The sequence below is a fragment of the Sus scrofa genome, chromosome 2 (assembly GCF_054392235.1).
Source record: "Sus scrofa isolate SSC_HxYL_T2T_F1_AM1 chromosome 2, Sscrofa_HxYL_maternal_Yorkshire_Landrace_v2.0, whole genome shotgun sequence".
In the NCBI taxonomy this organism is placed as follows: Eukaryota; Metazoa; Chordata; class Mammalia; order Artiodactyla; family Suidae; genus Sus; species Sus scrofa.
The window spans coordinates 84788770-84812040 of record NC_139384.1 but is presented as its reverse complement, the minus strand read 5'-3'; the positions used below and the strand labels follow the sequence as shown (position 1 = coordinate 84812040).

General features: G+C 50.2%; 1 protein-coding gene across 6 annotated transcripts in view; it reads left to right on the top strand.

Moving 5' to 3' along the window:
• Positions 1 to 7860: 7860 nt before the first annotated feature.
• Positions 7861 to 23271, top strand: part of HDGFL2 (HDGF like 2) — a 25108-nt gene continuing 9697 nt past the window's right edge. For 4 of the 6 annotated variants that reach the window (XM_085013225.1, XM_005661326.4, XM_003123078.5 and 1 more), the window contains exons 1-4: positions 7861 to 8006; positions 10378 to 10454; positions 10548 to 10686; positions 19988 to 20179. In XM_085013225.1, the coding sequence (XP_084869351.1) occupies positions 7935 to 8006; positions 10378 to 10454; positions 10548 to 10686; positions 19988 to 20179 (480 nt within the window). In that variant the 5' untranslated portion in view covers positions 7861 to 7934. Of the gene's footprint in view, positions 8007 to 10004; positions 10167 to 10377; positions 10455 to 10547; positions 10687 to 19987; positions 20180 to 23271 lie in introns of those variants that run through there. The other 2 variants (XM_085013227.1, XM_085013226.1) reach the window with 1 other exon arrangement.

The window sequence follows — 23271 nt, the reverse complement described above, 5'->3', positions numbered from 1 at the left end:
GTTGCCAGGGGCAACGAGGGCGCTTCCAGAGGGAGACGGTTTGGGCACCTTTCACCGCTTTTCCTAAAGAGTGACAGGAGAGGGAGGAACGGGCCTACTTTTTCCCTGCTCAAGAATCTTCTCTGGCTCTCCAGCGGTTACGTGATACAGTCTCAATTCAATATGGGGGCCTTTCAAGACCCCCAAAGCCCAGCCCCGTGGTCAACACCAGTAGTCCCCCCACGCACACTGTGGAAGAGAATGAAGAGGATGCACAGAGCAGGGGCTTGGGGATCCACGATGCCATGGATCCCAGAGGGGTTTGAGTTTAGGGGATTGGAGGTTATTCTCAGAGCGCTGACAGAATTTAAGGAAAAATCTAGTGCAGATCAAACTTTAACCTTCCTGAATTGTTTCCTACCTGTGAAATAGGAGTGAAGAATAGCACCGGCCTAGTAGGAGGATTGTGAGGATGAGGATGCAACTCGAGAGCCCTCAATAATGGCAGGGGTTAAAAAGATTTACTCTTTCAGTAGTTCTTGAGCGTCACCTCTGTACCAGCATTGAAAAAAACAAACCAAATTCCCTTTCGTGGAGAACTCTTTTTTTTTTTTTTTTCTTTTTGATCGGGAAAAGAGGCAGGTGATTTGATTAAAACTACCCAGTTCAGTGCTATGGAGAAGAATTTTGTAGAAAATAGGATTTAGAGTGGGAGCAGTCTATAACCTCAAATAAGGGTCAGGCACAGGAAAACAGCATGTTTGAAACCGCCTGGGCAATCTGAATGGGTCTGAGCATTAAGTAATATAAAGAGATTGTTGATTTTGCTAAGAGTGGTAATGACAAGATAGTGATGTTTAAAAATAAGTTTTTAGGGAGTTCCCGTCCTGGCGCAGTGTAAACAAATCGGACTAGGAACCATGAGGTTGCCAGTTCGATCCCTGGCCTGCTCGGTGGGTTAATGATCTGGCGTTGCCATGAGCTATGGTGTAGGCTTGGATCCTGCATTGCTGCGGCTCTGGCGTAGGCCGGCGGCTACAGCTCTGATTAGATCCCTAGCCTGGGAACCTCCATATGCTGAGGATGGGGCTCTAAAAGGACAAAAGCCAAGAAAATAAAAATAAGTTTTTATGGAGTTTCTGTTGTGGCACAGCGGAAACGAATCCTACTAGTATCCATGAGGATGTCGGTTGGATCCCTGGCCTCTCTCAGTAGGTTGGGGATCCAGCGTTGTGGTGAGCTGTGGTATAGGTCCCAGACTAGGCTTGGATTCTGCTTTGCTCTGGCTGTGGTTTGGCCAGCAGTTGTAGTTCCCATTGGACCCCTAGCCCAGGAACCTCCATATGCCTCAGATGCAACCCTAAAAGAAAAAATTAAAAAAATGTTTTTAGTCATTCCCTGACAGCTCTGCAGTTCAGAGATCCAGGATTGTCACTGCTGTGGCTCTAGTTACTGCTGGGCATAGGTTTGATCCCTGGCCTGAGAGTTTCTGTATGCCATGGGTACAGCCCCAAAAATAATAGTTTTTACCAGTTAGAGATACTTTGAGGTATTTGTGTATGAAATGACATCTCAGGTATAATTTTTAATTTTTTATTGAAGAACAATTTATTTATAATGTGCCACTTTCTGCTGTACAGCAAAGTGACCCAGTCATATATATAGATATAGATTCCCTTTTTTTTTTCTTTTTGTCTTTTCAGGCCCCACCCGTAACATATGGAGGTTCCCAGGCTAGGGGTACAATGGGAACTATAACTGCTGGCCAAACCACAGCCAGAGCAATGCAGAATCCAAGCCAAGTCTGTGACCTATACCACAGCCTACCACAATGCTGGATCCCCAACCCACTGAGTGAGGCCAGGGATCCAACTGACATCCTCATGGATACTAGTAGGATTCATTTCCGCTGCGCCACGACAGAAACTCCCTAAAAACTTATTTTTATTTATGTATTTTTCTTGGCTTTTGTCCTTTTAGGGCCCCATCCTTGGCACATGGAGTTTCCCAGGATAGGGGTCTAATCAGAGCTGTAGCTGCCAGCCTATACCACAGCTACATCAACGTGGGATCCAAGCCTCGTATATGACCTATACCATAGCTCACGGCAATGCCGGATCCTTAACCCACCAAGCAAGGCAAGGGATCGAACCTGCATCCTCATGGATGCTAGTCAGATTTGTTTCTGCTGAGCCACAACAGGACCTCCATACCTGCCTCTTTACGGATGCTATATCAGATCCTTAACTCACTGAGCCACAATGGAAACTCCTGTTTTTTGTTTTTAGCAAGTAAATTCTGGGGTAATTTGTTGGGCAGCAATAGATAAGTAATGGAAGAACATACTGTATTCATAGCGCTAACCTTTTCAACTTTTCTAAATGTTTGAAATATTGAAAATAACAATTTATCACTGTGAAATAAAGGATTATATCCCTTATAGTCTCAAATGAAGATAAAGAGACTGGCCCCAAATCACATAGCCAGACAATGATAAATTCTAATCTTCTTTCTCCAGGAAGCCCTCCTTTAGTACCTTTCTTAAGCTAGATGTAGTCTACTCTGAGCTCCCAAGGCACCTCTCTCTTATAATAATCACTGGTGATATTTGGTGAGTGCTGTTTATATGCCTATATTTGTGTCATCTTCATAGACTTAATAGCAGCTCGGTTGATAAACACTGCTGATTCTCCAGTGTTGCAGATGAGTAAACTAAGACCTAGAGAAATCAAATCACTTGCTCAAGGTTGTTGAGTTTTTACATAGCTTTTGATTTTTGCATTCAAAGATATTCCAAAGTTCGAGTTCCCATCGTGGCTCAGCAGAAATAAATCTGATTAGTATCCATGATGATGCAGGTTCAATTCCTGGCCCGGTGCAGTGGGTTAAGGATCCAGCGTTGCCATAAGCTGTGATGTAGGCCTTAGACACAGCTTGGATCCTGCATTGCTGTAGCTGTGGTGTAGGCCAGCAGCTGTAGCTCCAATTCAACCCCTAGCCTGGTAACCACCATATTCCATGGGTGTGGCCCTAAAAAGACAAACAAACAATAACAACAAAAAAGATACCCTAAAGTTGCAAAAACTTTCTCTTATGTTTTCTTTTCTTTTTCCTTTTGGTCACACCTGTGGTATATGAAAGTTCCCCAGCCAGGGATCTAATGCAATCAGAGTCACAGCTATAACCTACACCACAACTGTGGAAATGCCAGATCCTTAACCCATTGCACCGGGCCAGGGACTGGACCAGTACTTCAGCAGTGACCCAAGTGGCTGCAGAGACAACACCAGGTGGTTTAGTTGTTGTACCATAATGGGAACTCCTTTCCTATATTTTCTTCAAAAAGTTTTGTAGTTTAACTTTTACATTGAGGTATATGATTAATTAAGATTTCTTTTTTTGGCCACGCCCATAGCATGGGGAAGTTCTAGGGCCAGGGATCAAACTGGCACCACAGCAGCAACCAAAGCCGCTGAAGTGACAATGCTGGATCCCTAACCTACTGATCCACAGGGGGACTCCAAGGTAAGCACATTTTAAAAATAAGTTGCTGGGAGTTCCCATCGTGGCTTGGCGGTCCCAACTAACATCCATGAGGACATGGGTTCAATCCCTGGATTTGCTCAGTTGGTTAAGGATCATTTCCGCTGAGCCACGATGGAATTCCTGTGGGGTCCATACTTTTAATCTCTGCAGTCAGCAGAATAGTGCACCTTAAAGATGACCACGTTCTGGAGTCCCCGTCGTGGCACAGTGGTTAACGAATCCGACTAGGTACCATGAGGTTGCAGGTTCAATCCCTGGCCTTGCTCATTGGGTTAAGGATCCGGCATTGCCATGAGCTGTGGTATAGGTCCCAGACACGGCTCAGATCCCACATTGCTGTGACTTTGGCATAGGCTGGCAGTAACAGCTCTGATTAGACCCCTAGCCTGGGAACCTCCATATGCCGCAGGAGCAGCCCTAGAAAAGGCAAAAAGAAAAAAAAAAAAAAAAGAAAATCATAGGATTGAAAGCTGATGGCCCAGGCAATAACTGGAGATCAAGCCTGCAGCACACAGTAGGTACTTAGGTTACCTGCTGATTAGTAGGGGATGTTTCTTTTTTTGCTTTTTAGGGCAGAACCCACAGCATATGGAGGTTCCCAGGCTAGGGGTTGAATGGGAGCTACAGGTGCCGGCCTACACTACAGCCACAGCAACACTGGATCCTTAACCCACTGAGTGAGGCCAGGGATCAAACCCGCAACCTCATGGTTACTAGTCTGATTCTTTTCTGCTGCACCACAACGGGAACTCCTGGTAGGGGATGTTTCATGCAGTTCTAGGTGGAGAATGAGATAGCAACTTCCCTAGTTTGTTACCTACTCTGGTCAAGTAGTAGGTCCTATCACAAGGAGGGGACAGGAAGCAATGTCATCTCCCTAGGTAATGACTAATGGCTCAACTATTGGCTTCACTGGCCTCTGATTTGGTGGGAATGTGTGGATCCTCTCCTCTTCCTGCCCAGCCTGCCACTTTGGGGACCCTCCTGTCCCACTTGGTGAATTCTGTCCTCTGGCTTCCAAAAGAACTTGATCTTTGTTCAGCTGCTCAACATGGAGCAGCCAGGTTTTCTGCACTGGTTCAGGTCTGGGGGAAAAGAAGTTTGTGCTGAATCAGGAGGGCCCTGGAGATGGGGACCTGCAGAAATGGTTGTTGTTTTTTTTTTTTTTTCCCTGCGCCTACAGAATGGGGAGATTCCTGGGGCAGGGATGGAACCTGCACCTCAGCAGTGACCCAACCCATTGCAATGACAATGATGGATCCTTAGCCTGATGTGCCAAAAGAGAATTCCTAGAAGTGGCATTCTTGCCCTCAGACTGACTGAACGTATGACCTCAGGCAAGCAGGTCCCTCTTTGGGCCTCAGGGTCCCCATTTGTACTCTGGCCTAGTCTAGACTCCTCTGCACCAACTTCCTTGATTATGGTGCAACTTCTACCCCAATGTGAGGGAGACCAGTTATTAGTAAAGAAAAATACGGGGAGTTCTCACTGTGGCGTAATGGGATCAGTGGCATCTTGGGAGCACTGGGACAAAAGTTCCATCCCCAGGTTGTCAGAGTGGGTTAAAGTGGCTTGGGTCCTGACTGTGGCTTGGATCTGATCTCTGGCTGGGGAACTCCATATGTCTCTGGGTAGCCAAAAAAAAAAAAAAAACCCAAAAATGGAATGCCCAGTTAGATCCAAATACTTTACTGTTTATATATATGACTTATTGTTTAATTTACTGTTTGTATATATAATTAAAATTGACAATCTTAATTTTTTTTTCCATTTTGGGGCCACACCCTCAGCATATATGGGGGTTCCCAGGCTAGGGGTCCAATCAGGGCAATGGCTGCTGCCCTACGCGACAGCCATAGCAATACTGGATTGTTAACTCACTGAGCGAGGCCAGGGATCGAACCCGCACCTCATAGTTCCTAGTCGGATTTATTTCCGCTGCACCATGACGGGAACTCTGGTTCTATAAGTTTTGTTTTTTTGTTTTTGTTTTTTGTCTTTTTTGTTGTTGTTGTTGTTGTTGTTGTTGCTATTTCTTGGGCCGCTCCCATGGCATATGGAGGTTCCCAGGCTAGGGGTCCAATTGGAGCTGTAGCCACCGGCCTACGCCAGAGCCACAGCAACACGGGATCCGAGCCGCGTCTGCAACCTACACCACAGCTCACGGCAACGCCGGATCGTTAACCCACTGAGCAAAGGGCAGGGACCACCGAACCCGTAACCTCATGGTTCCTAGTCGGATTCGTTAACCACTGCACCATGACGGGAACTCCCCTGGTTCTATAAGTTTTGATATCGATGTTTGCTTTTATTTCTCTTGGATAGACACCTGGTTGGAATTACTGGCTCATATGGTAAGTGTCGGTTTAACTTTGGAAAAAAGAAAGAAAACTCGTCTTTTTGAGATAGATTTCACATGCTTAGGGATGTTTCTTGAAACTAAAGTATTATATCTGTACCCTGGGATCAAATCCCTCCATTTTTTTCATAAAGTTTTTTTGTTTGTTTGTTTGTTTGTTTTTTGTCTTGAGGGCTGCAACCAAGGCATATGAAGCTCCCAGGCTAGGGGTAGAATCGGAGCTATAGCTGCCAGCCTACGTCAGAGCCATAGCAACACCAGATCCAAGTCGCGTCTGAGACCTACACCACAGCTCATGGCAACGCCGGATCCTTAACCCACTGAGCGAGGCCAGGGATCAAACCCACAACCTCAAGGTTCCTAGTCGGGTTGGTTTCTGCTGCGCCTCCAAGGGAACAAATAAAGTTAAAATAAAACCCAAACAGGCCATCGATATTCACAAGGCATACAATAGGATCCTTCTGCCCCAAATGCCCTTCCAGCACCCACTGGTCTAATCATCTTTGACCTCTGGTTAAACTATTTCTTCAGGAGTTCTCGTCGTGGCGCAGTGGTTAACGAATCCGACTAGGAACCATGAGGTTGCAGGTTCGGTCCCTGCCCTTGCTCAGTGGGTTAACGATCCGGCGTTGCCGTGAGCTGTGGTGTAGGTTGCAGATGCGGCTCGGATCCCGCGTTGCTGTGGCTCTAGCGTAGGCCAGTGGCTACAGCTCCGATTGGACCCCTAGCCTGGGAACCTCCATATGCCGCAGGAACGGCCCAAGAAATAGCAAAAAGACAAAAAAACAAAACAAAAAAAACCTATTTCTTCAGAGAAAAACCTATTGGTTCCCCAGGATAGGGAAAGTTTCCGCCATTACTCAGCTCTTTCTCAAGAACTCTATTTTACTTTTGAGTTATTTAGAAAGAAATGAACATTTCCTTGCCCTGCTAGACACTGAATTCTCAAAAGCAGGGTTAATAGCACTTAGTGCTTCAAGTACTTCCTACTGCCAGGCACAGTTTCCGGAGCCTTAGGGGTGGTGATGTCATTTAATCTTCACATAGGATCCCTACCATTATGAATCCCATTTTACAGATGGGGATACTGAAGCAGAGATTATAGTAATTTACAGTAACTTATCCATGGCAGTGCTCAATACATTTTTCTCCACTGAATTACTATGTATATTGCATATTTTGTGGCTCTGGCACATGGCGCTCAATAAACTTGTCCTGAGTGAAGAAATAAGTGTTTCGTGCCCTTTTTTTTGGCTATTTTTCCTCAGAACCCCCCATACCTCCCGCCTCTACCCAAGCCCCACCCTCTCAAGCCTGCAACGGCGCGTCCCTATTTTGAGTTGAACCTTGTCTCACGATATCCAATGGTGGACAGGTGCTTCAGCTCCTCCTCCTGTGATAGCCAATGCCCACTCTCTACCTTGAGCCGCTTCTCTCGTGGTATCCAATGGCCTGCAGATCTATATTAAGCCCCTCCTCAGGGTACCGGGAGGCTACCAATGACCCTCCCTTTACATTGATTGGGCCTTCTTTCCTATGATATCCAATAGCATGCTGGCTACTTAAGGCTCCTCCTCCTATGGCCGTCTAATGCCCTCCCCGCTACCCTATACCCCGCCCTAAACGACTCTGGCTGCCCGCTTCTTCACTTGCTGTCCGCCTGTTTCCCTCCTCCCACCTTTCCTCTTTCACCTCCCATAACCTCCGTCCCCTCCCATTAGGCCTCCACGTCACGCCCCCTTGCCTGTATCCGTTATCCAATCCCGTTAACTTGCTCTGCTCCAACCCCTCTTCTTATTGGTCCCCATGCTCCTCTATCCCCGCACGTGGTCCTGAGCGACGGCGTCGCCCACCCCTGATGGTCGGAGGGCGGGACTTCCGGCGGCAGACAAGCCAATAAACACGCTCCGACTCGCTAACCAGGCCGCCGCCCCCGCCCCTTCGGCGCCCTGCTCCCGCCCCCAGCTTCGCCTCCCGCTGCCGCCGCCTCCGCCGCAGCCGCTGTCGCCGCCGCTGCCGCTTCCCGCGGCCTGGGCCTCTCGCCGCCAGCATGCCGCACGCCTTCAAGCCCGGGGACTTGGTGTTCGCCAAGATGAAGGGCTACCCTCACTGGCCCGCCCGGGTGAGGCCGCGCGGGAGATTGGCCAGGCGACAGGGGGGTGGGGGGGTGGGGCAGTAAGGGGCCCCAGGCCTGAGGGACCCGCGCGCCGGGGGTCTGGGAGTACCCCTCCTTGAGGAACCCGCTTGCCAGGAGTTTGGAGGCACCCAGGCCTGGGGTACTCGCGTGCCTGCAGGTTGGGGGTCCCTAGCCTGAGGGATTCTCCCGCGTGAGGTATGGGGGAACTTGGGCCTGGATGTCTGAGGGTCCCATGCCTGAGGGACGCACCTGCCGGGAGTTTTATGGGGACCTGGGCTTGAGGGGCCCGGGCGCCGGGGCTGTCGAGGGCGCTGAGATTAGGGGACCCTCTGGGGGCTCCCAGAGCCGAGGTATATGGGTTGAGGGACTTGGGGTCTCAGGGCTCAGGGTTTAAGTTTGAAGGAGGTCGGTAGCTATGACTGGAGCTGAAGAACCTTGGATTTGAGGAGAAGGCTCAAACTGATGAGAAGGAGGTGCTCTGGACCTCTTTGGGGGGGCAACAAGAAGCCAAATTCTGAGGGCCTGGGGGTCGAGGTGGGCCTAGGGTAAGGGTTCCAGTAATGGAGAAAAGTAGAAGTTCGAGGTTGAGAGATGCTCAGGAGGGTCAGGGCCGGAAATAGGGCTGGGGGCTATATTCACAAGGTCGCTGGAGCTAAGAGGACTCTGTCTGAAAATGTGGGACATCAGAGACCAGAGGTTGGAATAAGACTTGTTTGGGGGTGTCCTGGAGACTAGGTGTCTTGTGAGGAGGCTGGCCCTGGTGGAGGAAGCTGGTTGGGTCACAGGGTGGAGGGAGGGCTTGGGGGGAGTGATGCTTGAATCAGAGACAAGCCACTGGGACTTCAGCTGGAAAGAGAAGAGTATCTGAGGGAGGGGACTGGGCCAAGGGGACTTTGGAAATCCCCTTTGAGGAAGCTGGCATCCAGAGGACTCACATGAGGGGTCCAGGTCTGAAGGACATCTTGAGAAGGAGTCTCATCTGCAGAGGGGAGTCTCATCTCCAGGCGGTGTCTCTGGGGCAGCCCAGTGTGGAGGAGGGGCCAAGAGGTGGTTGTCATCTCCAGGTCCCAGGCAACCCAGGACTGAGGTTGGTGGAATATACATGGTAGGACTGAAGGAGTTTGGGGGGTGGGAACCCCAGGCTGCAGTAGAGCATGAGGGACAGTAGAAGGACGAAGCTGAAAATTTGATTAGAACAGAAGAACAGTAATTGCCTGGGCCATACTATGGGGTGGCTGGAGAGTTCAGTCTCACTCCCTGCCAGACCCTCCCTCCCTCTGGGTGGAAGTAAGCAGAAGGGCACCGCTCAGAGCTGGGTGTTTGTTTGAAGAGAGGCCGCCGCAGGATTCCAGGAGTGGGCCTGGGGACTGCTAACCAGGCAGCCCTGAGAACAGTCCACATCTGGTGCCGCCACTAGGATATCTGGGCCTCAGGCTCAGAGGCGGGTCCTGGGTGAGGTCTGAGCAGAACCAGGTCTGGAAGACATGGCAGGCTGGTCCTCAGGGTGATGGAGTTTGGGGATGCTTCTGTGCAGGAGTGGGATGCTTGGGATGGATGTCTGCAGCCCAGAGCCCAAGGACTTTGAAAAGTAGCCCAGAGAACTGAGGAAGGAAGCTGGGGGGGGGGGGAAGGCAAGATTCCAGCAGCCCCCAGGCTTTACAGAGCATGGGAAGGAAGTAATGGGGACCAGAGAACCCACTCTAACTTGATTTGCTTGGGCTTACTTTCTTGGGGGCACCGGAGTGATAAAACTTTATGGGCACTTCCCTTCCTCCCAGAGTACCAGCTTCTCCCTCTCCGTCCCCCCTCCTCCTGCCGGCTCTCTAAGCCCAGAACACTTCCAAGCACCTGATTGGAAGTGAAGGGGCTGCTAGCCTCCTGTAGGGGGGTGATTGACAGCTGCCGGAGCCCATGGGCCTATAGGGAGAGGGTGGGACTTCCTGGATGCTCTGGGCCTGTCTCCTGCAGCCCACCCCCCACCCTCTGCATCCTTGGAGCTGCCAGCTGCTGCCTCTGGGAGAGCGATCCCCTCACTGATGGCCTCTTTGCGGGTGGGGGTCCCGTGGGAGTGTCCTAGGAGTTCGTAGAAGCTGGGCTTGGCCCCACCCCCTGGCTGCTTAGAGGACCGTATTTGGCTTTCCCCAGGTGAAACTCCTAACCTGAGGGTGGAGAGAGCCCCCTGGGGGGAGGGGACAGGTATGCAATTAGGGGTTCCACGGAAGAATGCAGATGCCTAATTGGAAGGTGCTGCGTCTTCTTCCTTTGAAGGCTGCCCTCCTCCCAGCATGCTTTCTTGATTTCCTGGGTCAGTGGGTGAAGCTGCCCCCAGCCACCCCTGACTGACCTCTCACTGCAGATCGATGACATCGCCGACGGTGCTGTGAAGCCCCCACCCAACAAGTACCCCATCTTCTTTTTTGGTACACACGAAACGTAAGTGTCCCCCACTGGGGCTGGATTTTCCCTCCTGGTGCCTCTGGAGGTGGCCTGGCTCACCTGGGCCCGGCCCATGATTCCTTTCTCCAGAGCCTTCTTGGGACCCAAGGACCTGTTTCCCTACGACAAGTGTAAAGATAAGTACGGGAAACCCAACAAGAGGAAAGGCTTCAATGAGGGCCTCTGGGAGATCCAGAACAATCCGCATGCCAGCTACAGTGCTCCTCCGGTGAGTCTGTGCAAGGGGAGTGTGGTCATGCAGGGTCTGCAGAGCCCAGGGCAGGTGAGCACATTGGGGACCAGAAGTGGTCTTAATTTGCCTCATAGAAAGAGATGAGGCCTCTGGAAAAGGCTCCTCCCGCTCAGCAATGCTGACTTTTGAGGCTTCATCATTCTCTATAGGGGGCCAACCTGAGCACAGCAGGGTGTTGAGCAGCATCCCTGGCCCCACCCACTCCTTTCCAAGAGCTCCTTCACCCACTTGTGACAGCCGAACATGTCTGGAGACTTTGCCAAGTGCCCTGTGGCTCAGTGGAGGGGTATAGAATCACCCCTGGTGAGACTCACTGCTCTAGGATTAGCCTCTGTGCATGACAGTGTTGTCATAGCTTCTAAGAAACCTTATGTTTTCTAAGGAAAGAAAATTTTTTTCTATCAGTAATACCCTCTTTTTCCTCCATTATTGCCAGATTTCAGATCTGGGAAAAGGCTGCAGTTAGTAGATGGGAGAGTTCTTGCTTAGGTAGGAAAGGAATGCCAACAATCACAAAGATGATATCTCTGTGGCAAATCAGTGTCTGGAAACATTCAGGGAGAAAAAGGAATATAGAGGGAGTTCCCACTGTGGCACACTGGGTTGAGGATCTGACTGCAGTGGCCTGGGTTGCTGCAGAGGTTTGGGTTCAATCCCTGGCCCAGCACAGTGAGTTAAGGATCCAGTATTGCCGCAGCTGTGGCTTGGATTCAGTCCCTGGGCCAGGAACTTCCATATGCCGCAGGTGTGGCCATAAGATTTTAAAAAAGGAATTTAGGAGTTCCTATCGTGGTGCAGTGGAAACGAATTTAACTAGGAACCATGAGGCTATGGGCCTCGCTCAGTGGGTTAAGGATCTCGAGTTGCCGTGAGCTGTGGCATAAGTTGCACCTTGGACCTGTCGTTTCTGCACCTGTGGCATAGGCCAGCAGCTGTAGCTCGGATTAGACCCCTAGCCTGGGAACCTCCATATGCTGCAAGTGGGGCCCTAGAAAGACAAAAGACAAAAAAAAAAAAAAAAAAAAAAGAATTTACAGAAGCTGAAGTGAAATTCATAAAAAGCCGTGGAAAGATGATAGAGGGGTGCCTTGCTCTGGGTGTTTTGGGGTGAGATGCAGATGAGGGGAGACTGATCTGAGTTTCCCCACTCTGCTTTTCACCACCGCTCTTGGGGTTCCTGCCGGAGATGTGGGGAGGTGCAGTAGCCTGGCCTCAGGAGGGGCGAGCTCAGGGTTGGCCGGGAGGCCAAGCTATTTGACTTGGAACTTGGCTGTCAGGGAAGAAACAGTGTTCCTCATGGTCTGTGGGTGGGGAAGCAGGAGTTGGCGAGGTCTGGTTCGTGCAAGCAGAGTAGTGCTGTAGCATTTGGTCCTGCTGGAGAGCTCAGCATCCTAGGACTTGGATCTGATCTGGGTGTGCCTCTCCTGTGGCACCATCTACCCACTAATCTGTCTACCCACTGATCCAGCAGACACTCCTGTATAGACCCCAGCAGTGCATGTGCGAGTCACGGGCCGTACTGGGGACCAGGAATCCTAGATGAAGCCGACACACCTTTTGCCTTCCGGGAGCTCACGATCCAGAACTTGGAGTCCATTGAACAAGTCTCTCAAGCGCTGAGGGTTTGGCAGCCCCTCTTCAAGGGGTTCAGCTCACTTTCCATGCTTGTGGGTGGTGTCGTTCACCTACCATGATGGTTCCGGGAGTCAGAGGTTCCCCCTGCTTTGATCCCTGAAGTCTCTCTGGGCTTTGCACGTTCCCGACTTGGGTAAACAGATGGGACGTTAAGGTAGTTGAGTTTCATGAGATCCTTTTCTGGCTCCAGCTCAAGTTCTGTTTAGTCTAGTCCTAAGCTTATTGCCTTGTGGTGAATCATCACACTACTTAATATTTATTACACACCTTCAGCCTACTAAGTACCGTGTAGATGCCTGCCCTCGAGGAAATGAAACCCAAAAATGGTGTAACCTTGACATTAAACCAGCCCTGTGCAGACTCCCCAAGTTGAGAAGTAGTTATAAATGGGAGAGTACAGTATTACTCTTTGGTTTTCTGACCCATCTATGCTCCAGACCCGACATTGGTTTACAAATGCAGATCCTGGAAGTTTCTGTTGTGGCTAATGGGTTAAGAACTCAACTAGTATCCATGAGGATGTGGGTTTGATCCCTGGCCCTCCTCAGTGGGTTAAAGGATCTGACGTTGCTGTGAGCTGTGGTGTAGGTCGCAGACGCGGCTTGATCTGCTGTGGCTGTGGTGTAGGCTGCCAGCTCCTGTTTGACCCCTAGCCTGGGAACTTCCATATGCCACAGGTGTGGCCTTAAAAAAGAAAAAAAAAAAAAAAATGCAGATCCCTGGACCCCACCCCTAGAGACGTAGGTGTGGTAGTTTAGGGCTGAGGCCTGGGCACCTTGAAGTATTTGATCCCACACGTTATCCTAGATGCTTCTCCCTCCCCCCCACCCCCCTATTTTTGGCTGCCCCTTGGCATATGGAGCTCCTGGGCCAGGGATCAGATCTGAGCCGTAGTCTTAACCTAAGCTGCAGCTTTGGCAATGCTGGATCCTTAACCCACTATGCTGGGCAGGGGATGGAACCCATCTCTGAAGATGCTGATGACCTCGTTGAACCACAGTGGGACCTCCCTAGATGGTTCTGATGGAGCAGGTCCACCGCAGACTTTCAGAAGCACTGCTCTGAGGGTTCCTGGGCAGTTGGTCTTTTCATCCTGTAAGGTTTTAGTTTATTTTTACGTTTTCGAGTGGGAACACAGACTCATGGTACAAGACTACCAAGTACAAAAGGGCATATGGTGAGAGGTCAGTCCTGGCTCCCAGCTGCTCTGTTTTGACTTCCTCTCAAGGTAGCCCCGGCTCCCACTTCCTTGGGTTTCCTTTCCAAGATTCTCTATTCACATAAAACCCTGCATAGCTTGCTTTTTTAAAAGCATATAATTCTCTGCTTTGCTTCATTCCCTTAATAACGTGTCTTGCCAGTTGGTCCCCTTTGTGCAGAGAACAGCTTCATTCTTTTCAACAGCCTTAATTCAGTGTGCTCCCCCTAAGGGATGTAGGGCAGGTTCTGCTACCATGTCCCCCTGCCAAGCCAGGAGGTGGAAAACGGTATGTCATTGTGGTTCCAGCTGCTCACAGTAATACTGACGTGGGCTGGGCAGGTGACATCTTTTCCATTTTACAGCTGAGCATACTGAGACCTGGAGCGTTTGCTTAATTACCTAGAGGGACCTCCTAGACCTCTACCAGGATTTGTCAACATTCGGGGCTGAGTCACTCTCTGTGGAGCATCCTGGGCGCTGTGGGCTGAGCATCCCTGGCCCCACCCCCTCGGTGCCAGGACCCCCACCCCCACCCTTGCCCCAGTCTTATACGCTGCATGTCTTTAGACATCGCCAAATGCCTCCTGGGGGACAGAATCAACCCTGGTTGAGAACCACTGACCTAGAAGGATCCAAGCTGATAAATACAGCCTTGTGGCCTGAAAGGGGAGGGGGTAAACGGACCTGTGCCAGTAGCTGGTTGGAGCTGAGATGGGACTGAAACCCAGGCTTCCCGTCTCCCAGGCCAAATTTCTTTTCTAGTCAGTACAAGCCAGGTAGGGTCTTGTGGGGGAGGCGGGCTTGAAGAGCGACCTATACACAATGGAACCTGAGGGTAAGAGCCCTGCCATGTGGGCGCATGGACCTGAGTTCAAGGCTGGCTCTTCCTCCTGCTGACTCTGCACCTTGGGGATTGACATCTCCTCATCTCAAACAGGCTCAAGGCGGAACCAGCTCTCATGGGGCTGTTGGGAGAGTGCAGTGAGCCAGTGCCCATCAGGCGCCTGGCCCAGGGCCCACAGCAGTGCTCAGTAGGTGAGGAGGCAGTGCTGTGACACAGGGAGACCAGGCCAGGGGTTTGACCTTCATTTCCACCTCAGTCACCCTCCTAACCCATTACAGTAGCGAGAGAAACTAGTGCTTGTCTCACTCAACCGGTGGTCACGGGATGGTGCGGGTTGACCTTAATTTCCCAGTTCCCTTCCAAGGTACCAGCATTCCTGTCCTCCAGTTGTTTCCATGGGGATTGGATTTCCCAATCCGATTTTGCTGGCAGGTAGTTAGATCTTGTGGGCCGACCCCAGGAAATCTAATCTCTGGCTTAATCCACAAAGCACAGTGGAGGGCAAGTCGCTCACCTTCCAGGAGACTCAGTTTCCCTACTTGTGGGACGTGCCCGTTTGTCTCAGGTGTCTGCCCGGGCCGTCGAGATACAAATAGGGTCACGATTGGTTAAGAGCTTGGCAGAAGCAAAGGAGGGATTTTTACCAAGCAGTGGCTGTGTCCTGTGGGCCAGGCTTCAGGGTTGAGGCTGAGCTGGCTTGCACCCTGGCTCTGTCTCTTACCCTTGTGACTTGGCGCTGTCATGCCACCTTTGTGTGCAGAGTGAGGACGACAACTCCCACACATTACACAGAGAAAGGTGTCATGCTGGTCCAGTGGCTCGCACCTAACTAAGCCTAGTTCTCACTGCCCCGGGGAGGACCCATTCCCCTGTAGGAGACAGGAGGGTCTTGGCCACCCATTTAGCGCCCACACCCTGAGCTGCTGTTTGCCCTGTGAAGACCTGGGGGCGTCCTCTCCCTTCGCCACTTGCAAGGGGTGCCCTGAAGAGCAGCAGCAGTGCTCGGAGGAGAGGCGTGAGGGAAATCCAGCTGGAAGCCTGATTATCATCTCCTATCCTGGCGTTTCAGGTTTGGGGCTTGGCCTGCTTCATGTGGCACTTTTTATTCTTGTCACACATCCATCACACAGACGAGCCTGCCCGCTATGCCTGGGGACCCTCAGTCACAGTGACTCAAGGGTGTTGAGTGGTGAGGTCCTGGGCCTTGAGGTGGATTCCATTAGCCTGTGTGCACAAAGCCTGTGGCAGGCTCACGACCTCTCAGTCAATGGGGAGATCAGGGTGGGCACAGAGTCGGGGGAAGGGGCAGCCCCATTCCCTCTGCCCATGTCCTCCACCTGAAGTGTCCCAGGCTTGACTCTAGCGCCCACTTCTCCTCCCACATTTCTGTTCCCTCCTGAGCTTTTCTGCTTTGATGTGCTGCCCAGGCCTTACCTGGGCTCCGTGCCTTCCTCCAGCCACCTGACACACACTCCTGCCTTTCCGGGCTCCTCGTTCCTGGCCTCACTTGGTGCATCCCATCGCTGAGGCCCTGGAGCCCCTCCCAGATGCTCCCATACACTTCTGCTCTTCCTCCCTTTTTTTCTCAGCCAGTCAGTGTGCATGCCCTGTTCCTATCCATTGACCCCCTTGACTGTAATCACACCTGGGGGATGTGGCTTTGCGGGGGGGGCACGCCCACAGCATATGTAAGTTCCTGGGCCAGGGATCAAACCCAAGCCACTGAAGTGACAATACCGGGTCCTTAACCTGCTATGCTACAAGGGAACTCCCTAAATTAAGAGGAAATCTCCATGGCATAAAATTCACCATTTCAACCATCTTAACACATACCCTACAGTGGCTTTCAGTACATCCACAATGTTGTGCAACCGCCACTACTATCTAATTTCAGAACATTCGCATCACCCCATAAGAGAAACCCCCTCCACATTTTTCCCTTAATTTTCCCTTCCCTCCTACCCCTGGGAACTACCAGTCAATTTTCTATTTCTATGAATTTGCATTTTCTGGACTTTCATATAAATGGAATCATTTGTTAGGTCCCTTGTTTCTTTCACTTAGCATGTTTTCAAGGCTCATCTATGCTGTGGCATGTATCAGAGCTGCCGTCCCTTTTTTTGGCTGAATAATATTCCATCCTATAGCTGGTGACGGTTTGTTTATTCATCGGTAGATGGACATTTGGGTTGTTTCCAGAGAATGTTGCCTTTAAAAGTCTCAATCAATCTCTCTTCAAAAAACAAAATCCGGGGAGTTCCCTTTGTGGCTCAATGGTTAAGGAAAGTGACTAGGAACCACGAGAGTGCATTCGGGTTCGATCCCTGGCCTTGCTCAGTTGGTTAAGGATCCGGCGTTGCCGTGAGCTGTGGTGTAGGTCGCAGATGTGGCTCAGAGCCCAGTTGCTGTGGCTGTGGTGTAGGCTGGCAGCTGTAGCTCTGATTCGACTCCTAGCCTGGGAACCTCCATATGCTCTAAAAAGCAAAAAAAAAAAAAAAAAAAAAACAAAACTCCGTCGTTTAGGAAAGAAGTACAATGAAATAAATACTGCGGTCAGATTTTACACTTGGACTCGGCAGGGCTGGGCACCCTGAGTGGTAGTGGCTCCCCCATCACACCAGGTGGTAAGTGCATTTACTTGTCTGTCTCCCATTGACTGAGAGCTTCCGAGGGCAGGGACTCTTCTGTGTTGCTCGTCTCTAGTCCCACCACTGGTCCGGGTGCATAGTAGGTATTCCTCGATGTTCATGGGATGAATAAATAATGGCAGGATATGACCAGGGCTCACCTATTCTTCCACAAACATAGAACATTCAGGACAGGTTCAGAAACAGATCTGAGGAGTTCCTGTTGTGACTCATGGGAAACAAATCTGACTAGCATCCATGAGGACCCAGGTTTGATCCCTGGCCTTGCTCAATGGGTTGAGGATCCTGCGTTGCTGTTGTTGTGGCTCTGTGCTGTGGCTGTGTTACTGTAGGCCAGTGGCTACAGCTCTGATTCGACGACTAGCCTGGGACTCTCCATTGGTCGCCCATATGCTGCAGGGGCAGCTCCAAAAAGCAAAACAAATAAAAAACACAGATCTGAGAGGGAGTTCCACAGTTGAACAATGAGTTAAGGATCAGGCTTTGTCAATGCAATGGTGTGGGTTTGATCCTTGGCCGGGGACTTCTGCATGCCGAAGGTGCGGCCAAAAAAAAAAAAAAAAAAAAAATCCAAATCCAAGAAAACTCTGTGGCTGGACTCGTTGTGCTGTCTGCCTGATCTGGACCCTCAGTCACTCCTGTGTGATCTGGCTCCAGCCTACTTCTCTCTGTCCTCTCTCCTGCCCCTTTTTTCTCTTTTGCTGCACCTCAGCCACACCCACTATCTGGTTTCTAAGGGGACCTTCACTCACGCTGGTCCTGCTTTCTGGAGGCCTCTAGCTCCTACCCCTTTGCATGCTGGGGACAGCTCCTCAGCTAAAATGTCACACCATCCAAGGGAGCCCCCCATTTCAGAATATGCCTGCCACTTCACGCCCACCTCGCCCTGATTTTTTCACACCTACATCCACAGCGTCACACTGGTCTGCTTTTATTTATTTTTTAAAATCTTTTAGGTGTTTTTTTTTTTTTTTTTTTTAAGGGCCGCACTGTGGCATATGGAATTTCCTAGGCTGGGAGTCAAATCAGAGCTACAGCTGCCAGCCTACACCACAGCCATAGCAACACCAGGTCTGAGCCACATCTTCGACTTACACCACGGCTCACAGCAACGCCAGATCCTTAATGTACTGAGTAAGGCCAGGGATGGAACCCGTATCCTCATAGATACTAGTTGGGTTCTTTATCACTGAACCACAATGGAAACTCCAATGCCAATCTATTTAAATGGCCACAGTTGGTCTCCCACTGGATCGTAAGCTCCCCAGGGGCAGGGACTGTGCCTCGTTCATGTCCTGGTGCTCACCAGCTACCTTGCGTGGTGCCTGGCATCCGGCCTCTGCTCACAGATGGCAACTAAGTGTGTGTAAGATGGACCTGGCATGCGGCTAGCATGGAAGAAATGCTGTCTGATTTTTTTTTTTTTTCCGGGTCTTTTAGGGCCGCACCTGCAGCATATGGAGGTGCCCAGGCTAGGGGTCTAATCGGAGCTATTGCTCCCAGCCTACACCACAGCCATAGGAATGCCAGATCCGAGCCGTCTGCGACCTACACCACAGCTCATGGCAATGCTGGATCCTTAACCCACGGCGCAAGGCCAGGGATTGAACCTGCAACCTCCTGATTAGATTCATTTCCGCTTTGCCACGACGGGAACTCTACCATCTGCTTATTTGCTACTTTCGTGGCTGTTACTGCCTGACTGGGCAGTTTGGGTAAAACAAGTAGAAGCACCTGGCAGTTCAAGTCTAGAGGCCCTCTCCAAGGTGGTTTTCCCTCATAATGATCGGCATAGGAGTTTCTGCTGTGGTACAAGGAATTGGCGATCTCCCTGCAGCATCAGGCTGCAGGTTCGATCCAAAGCCCAGCATAGGGGTTAAAGGATTTCGTGTTGCTTCAGCTATGGTGTAGGTCATTACTGTGTCTGAGATCTGATTCTTTTTGTTTTTTTTTTGTCTTTTTGTCCTTTTTAGGGCTGCATCCGTGGCATAGTTCCCAGGCTAGGGGTCCAATTGGAGCTGTAGTCACTGGCCTACGCCACAGCCACGGCAATGCTGGATCTGAGCCGAGTCTGCAACCTGTACCACAGCTCACGGCAATGCCGGATCCTTAACCCACTGAGTGAGGCCAGGGATCCAACCCGCAACAATGGTGCTTAGTCGGATTCATTAACCACTGAGCCATGAAGGGAACTCCTGGGATCTGATTCTTACTTGGGAACTGCATATATCACAGGCTGGCCGAAAAAGAAAAAAAAAATTGGAATAATGATAATTTTTTTTTTTTAATTTTGTCTTTTTAGGGCCACACCTGTGGCATATAAAGGTTCCCAGGTTAGGGGTCTAATTGGAGCTGTTACTACCGGCCTACGCCACAGGCACAGCAACGCCAGGTCCGAGCTTTGTCTGTGACCTACACTACAACTCATGGCATCGCCAGATTCTTAACCCACTGATCGAGGCCAGGGATCAAACCCGAAACCTCATGGTTCCTAGTCAGAATCGTTTCCACTGCGCCACGATGGGAACTCCCAGCATAATGATAGTTTTATAAAAGCAAACCTTGATGGACCTCTTGCCAGTCTGGGCCCTGTCCTAAGTACCTCACTTCTGTCTCATCCTCACCACAGCCCTGTGAGGCCAAAATGGCATCACCCTCCTTGCTCAGACATGGGAGCTGAGGCACAGAGAGGCTGAGTCAGTGGCCCAGGGCTTGTCCTTGCATCAGCAATGCTTGAATCCTAGTGCCCAGCACATGTGTGTCCATCTCGCCCTCGTGCCTCAGTTCTTGGAGCTTTCTGGGCCTCAGTTCCCCATGTGGAAAGCGAGTAGGTTGACACTTAAGAACCCGCCACCACTGCTGATGGATGTCATCCTATGGGTCACTGTCCTGGCTGGGAAACCCAGCCAAGCCTGAGGGGTGACCCGCTGTTTCTGCCTCTGTCCCCAGCCGGTGAGCTCCTCAGACAGCGAGGCCCCCGAAGCGGACCCGGCAGGCGGGAGTGAAGACGACGAGGACCGGGGGGTCATGGCCGTCACAGCTGTGACCGCCGCAGCTGCCAGTGACAGGATGGAGAGCGACTCAGACTCGGACAAGAGCAGTGACAATAGTGGCCTGAAGCGGAAGGCAGTGGCCTTGAAGGTAGGGGCACAGGGGCTGGCGCACCTGGCTTGCGTAGGTAGTGGGGTGGGGGGCTTCCTCCTCCTGATCCCACCCAGCAGCCTGCTCTCCCTCCTTGGCCTTTCTGTCTTTCTTTTTTTAAAACATGCTTTTTTTTTTTTTTTTTTTTTTTTTTAAATCAAGCTACCAAATCACATACCATGAAGTTCACCCTTTCAAAGTATACAATTTGGTGATTTTCAGTACATTCACAAAATTGTGGCATCATCACCTCTATCTAGTTCCAGAACTTTCCATCACCCAAAAAGAAAGCCTATCCCCATTGGTAGTCTCCCCTCTATCCCCATCCCCATCCCCTTACAACCCTGAATCTGCTGTTTTTCTCTCTTGTTGTTCTGGACGTTTCCCATCCATGGAATCACACTGTGTGTCCTTCTGTGTCTCCTTCTCTCACTGAGCATCATATTCTGAAAGTCCATCCACGTGGTAGTGAGTTGGTGTTTCTCTTCTTTTATCTTTTTTTTTTTTTTTGTCTTTTCAGGGCCGCTCCTGTGGCATATGGAGGTTCCCAGGCTAGGGGTCCAATTGGAGCTACAGCTGCCGGCCTACACCACAGCCACAGCAACGCAGGATCTGAGCCTCGTCTGCAACCTACACCACACCTCACGGCAATGCTGGATCCTTAACCCACTGAGCAAAGCCAGGGATAGAACCCGCAACCTCATGGTTCCTAGTTGGATTTGTTTCTGCTGCGCCATGGTGGGAACTCCGCTTCTCTCCTTTTTGTGGCTCAGTGATATTCCAGTGTAAGGATGGACCACACATTGTTTATCCATCATCCATTTATGGATATTTGGGTTGTTTCCACTCTGGGGCTATTGCAAACAACACTTCTGTCGGAGTTCCCATCGTGGCACAGTGGAAACGAATCCAACTAGGGTCCATGAGGTTGTGGGTTTGATCCCTGGCCTTGCTCAGTGGGTATGGCCCTTAAAAACAAAACAAAACAAAATCAATTAACACCACTGTGAATATTCATGTACAGATTTTTGTGTGGATGTGAGTTTAAAGTTCTCTTGGATAGATTCTCTTTCCTGCCTTTCCCTACTACCCCTGCCTTTTGACTGCTTCTGAATATTTGGGTGTAGAATGAAAGCACCAGGATTTAGCAGGAAATTCTTTTGATGGACTAAGACATTCTTCTTAGGATTTTTAAAAATATCATGTACTTTCAGTTCCAATTATAACAATAAGCCTATGCTCATCATAGATAAGTTAGAAGGTGCAAAAAGTGTAAAGAAGCTAGCAAAAAATGTTCGTCTATCTGAGGAGGTTTCTGCACCAAGGACTAGAAATATCCTGATGTGTTTCTCTTTGATCCTGTATGTGCTTCATGTAGAGGGGTGTGTATGTTTTTGTGTGTGTGTGTGTAAAATACAGAATTGGTAATCGTGCATACAGTGTGTGTCTTGCTACTTTTCCTCCCCTATGTGTGCAGCTTGATGTAGAACCTCAGTTCCCAGACCAGGAATTGAACCTGGGCTGTAGCGGTTAAAGTGGAGAGCCCTAATCACTAGACCACAGGGAACTCCCCTTTATTATTATTATTTTTTGGATGATTTATTATGAATTATTATTAGTAGCCTTAGTAGTAGTAGTAGCTAAAATGTACTTTTTTTTTTTTTTGGTCTTTTTAGGGTTGCACCCGTGGCATATGGAGGCTCCCAGGCTAGGGATCTAATGGGAGCTGTTGCCACCTGCCTACACCAGAGCCACACCTACGTCAGGTCCGAGCCATGTCTGTGACCTACACTACAACTCATGGCAATGCCAGATCCTTAACCCACTGAGCAAAGCCAGGGATTGAACCTGCAACCTCATGGTTCCTAGTCAGATTCGTTTCTGCTGCGCCACCAGGACGGGAACTCCTCCTTAAATATTATTCTAATATGCAGTTTTCACTTTTAAGATTGTTGGGCATGGAATTCCCGTCGTAGCGCAGCAGTAACAAACCTGACTAGGATCCATAGGATGTGGGCTCGACACTTGGCCTCACTTATTGGGTTAAAGGATCCAGCATTGCCGTGAGCTGTGGTGTAGGTTGCAGACTTGGCTCGGATCCCAGGTTGCTGGGGCTGTGGCGTAGGCTGGCAGCTGTATCTCTGATTCGACCCCTAGCCTGGGAACCTCCATATGCTGTATGTGAGGCCCTAAAAAGCAGAAAAACCAAAAGATTGTTGGACATCATTTAGCTTTTGCCCCCAATTCTTTCTTGTGTTTTGGCTGCCCTGCAGCATGTAGAGTTCCTGGGCCAGGGATCAGATCCAAGCCACAGTTGTGACTTATGCTGCAAACCCACTGTGCTGGGCCAGGGATTGAACCTGCATTCTGGTGTTGCAGAGATGCCACTGATCCATTTGAGCCACAGGCAGGACCCCTCTTCCAACTTCTCATGATATACTTGGTATTTGTTTGTTTGGCCCCACCTGTGGCATGTGGAAGGGATCAAACCAGCACTGCAACAGTGACTATGCTGGATCCTTATCCCACTGAGCCACCAGGGAACTCCCTAGCATTGATTTGTGTGAGTGCTTTTTAGCGCCACACTTGGGGCATATGGAGGTTCCCAGGCTGGGGTCTGATCAGAGCTATAGCTGCCAGCCTTCACCGCAGCACAGCAACGCCAGATCCAAGTCACATCTGCGACCTACACCACAACTCAGGGCAATGCCAGATCCTTAACCCACTGAGCAAGGCCAGGGATCAAATCTGCAACCTCGTGGTTCCTAGTAGGATTCGTTTCTGCTGTGCCACAACGGGAACTCCTCTTTAGCATTGATTTTTGAAGTCCCTGTTGTTTCTGTTTACAGTTGTTGGAGAAGTTGAACAGGAATATGTAGAAAATGACCCCCCATCCTACCCCTTAGTCAGATAGTATGTATTCAGTTTTTGGTTTTCTCTTTTTGGCCAACTTTGCATTAAACAAATATAAGTCATTACAACACCTTTGAACCAGACCAGGGAGACACTGGGGGGCTATATGGTTTCAGCTCAGCTCTGTGCTCTCTCTCCAGTTAGTGTTATTTTGTTGTTATTTTTCTGCGTTATCCGTG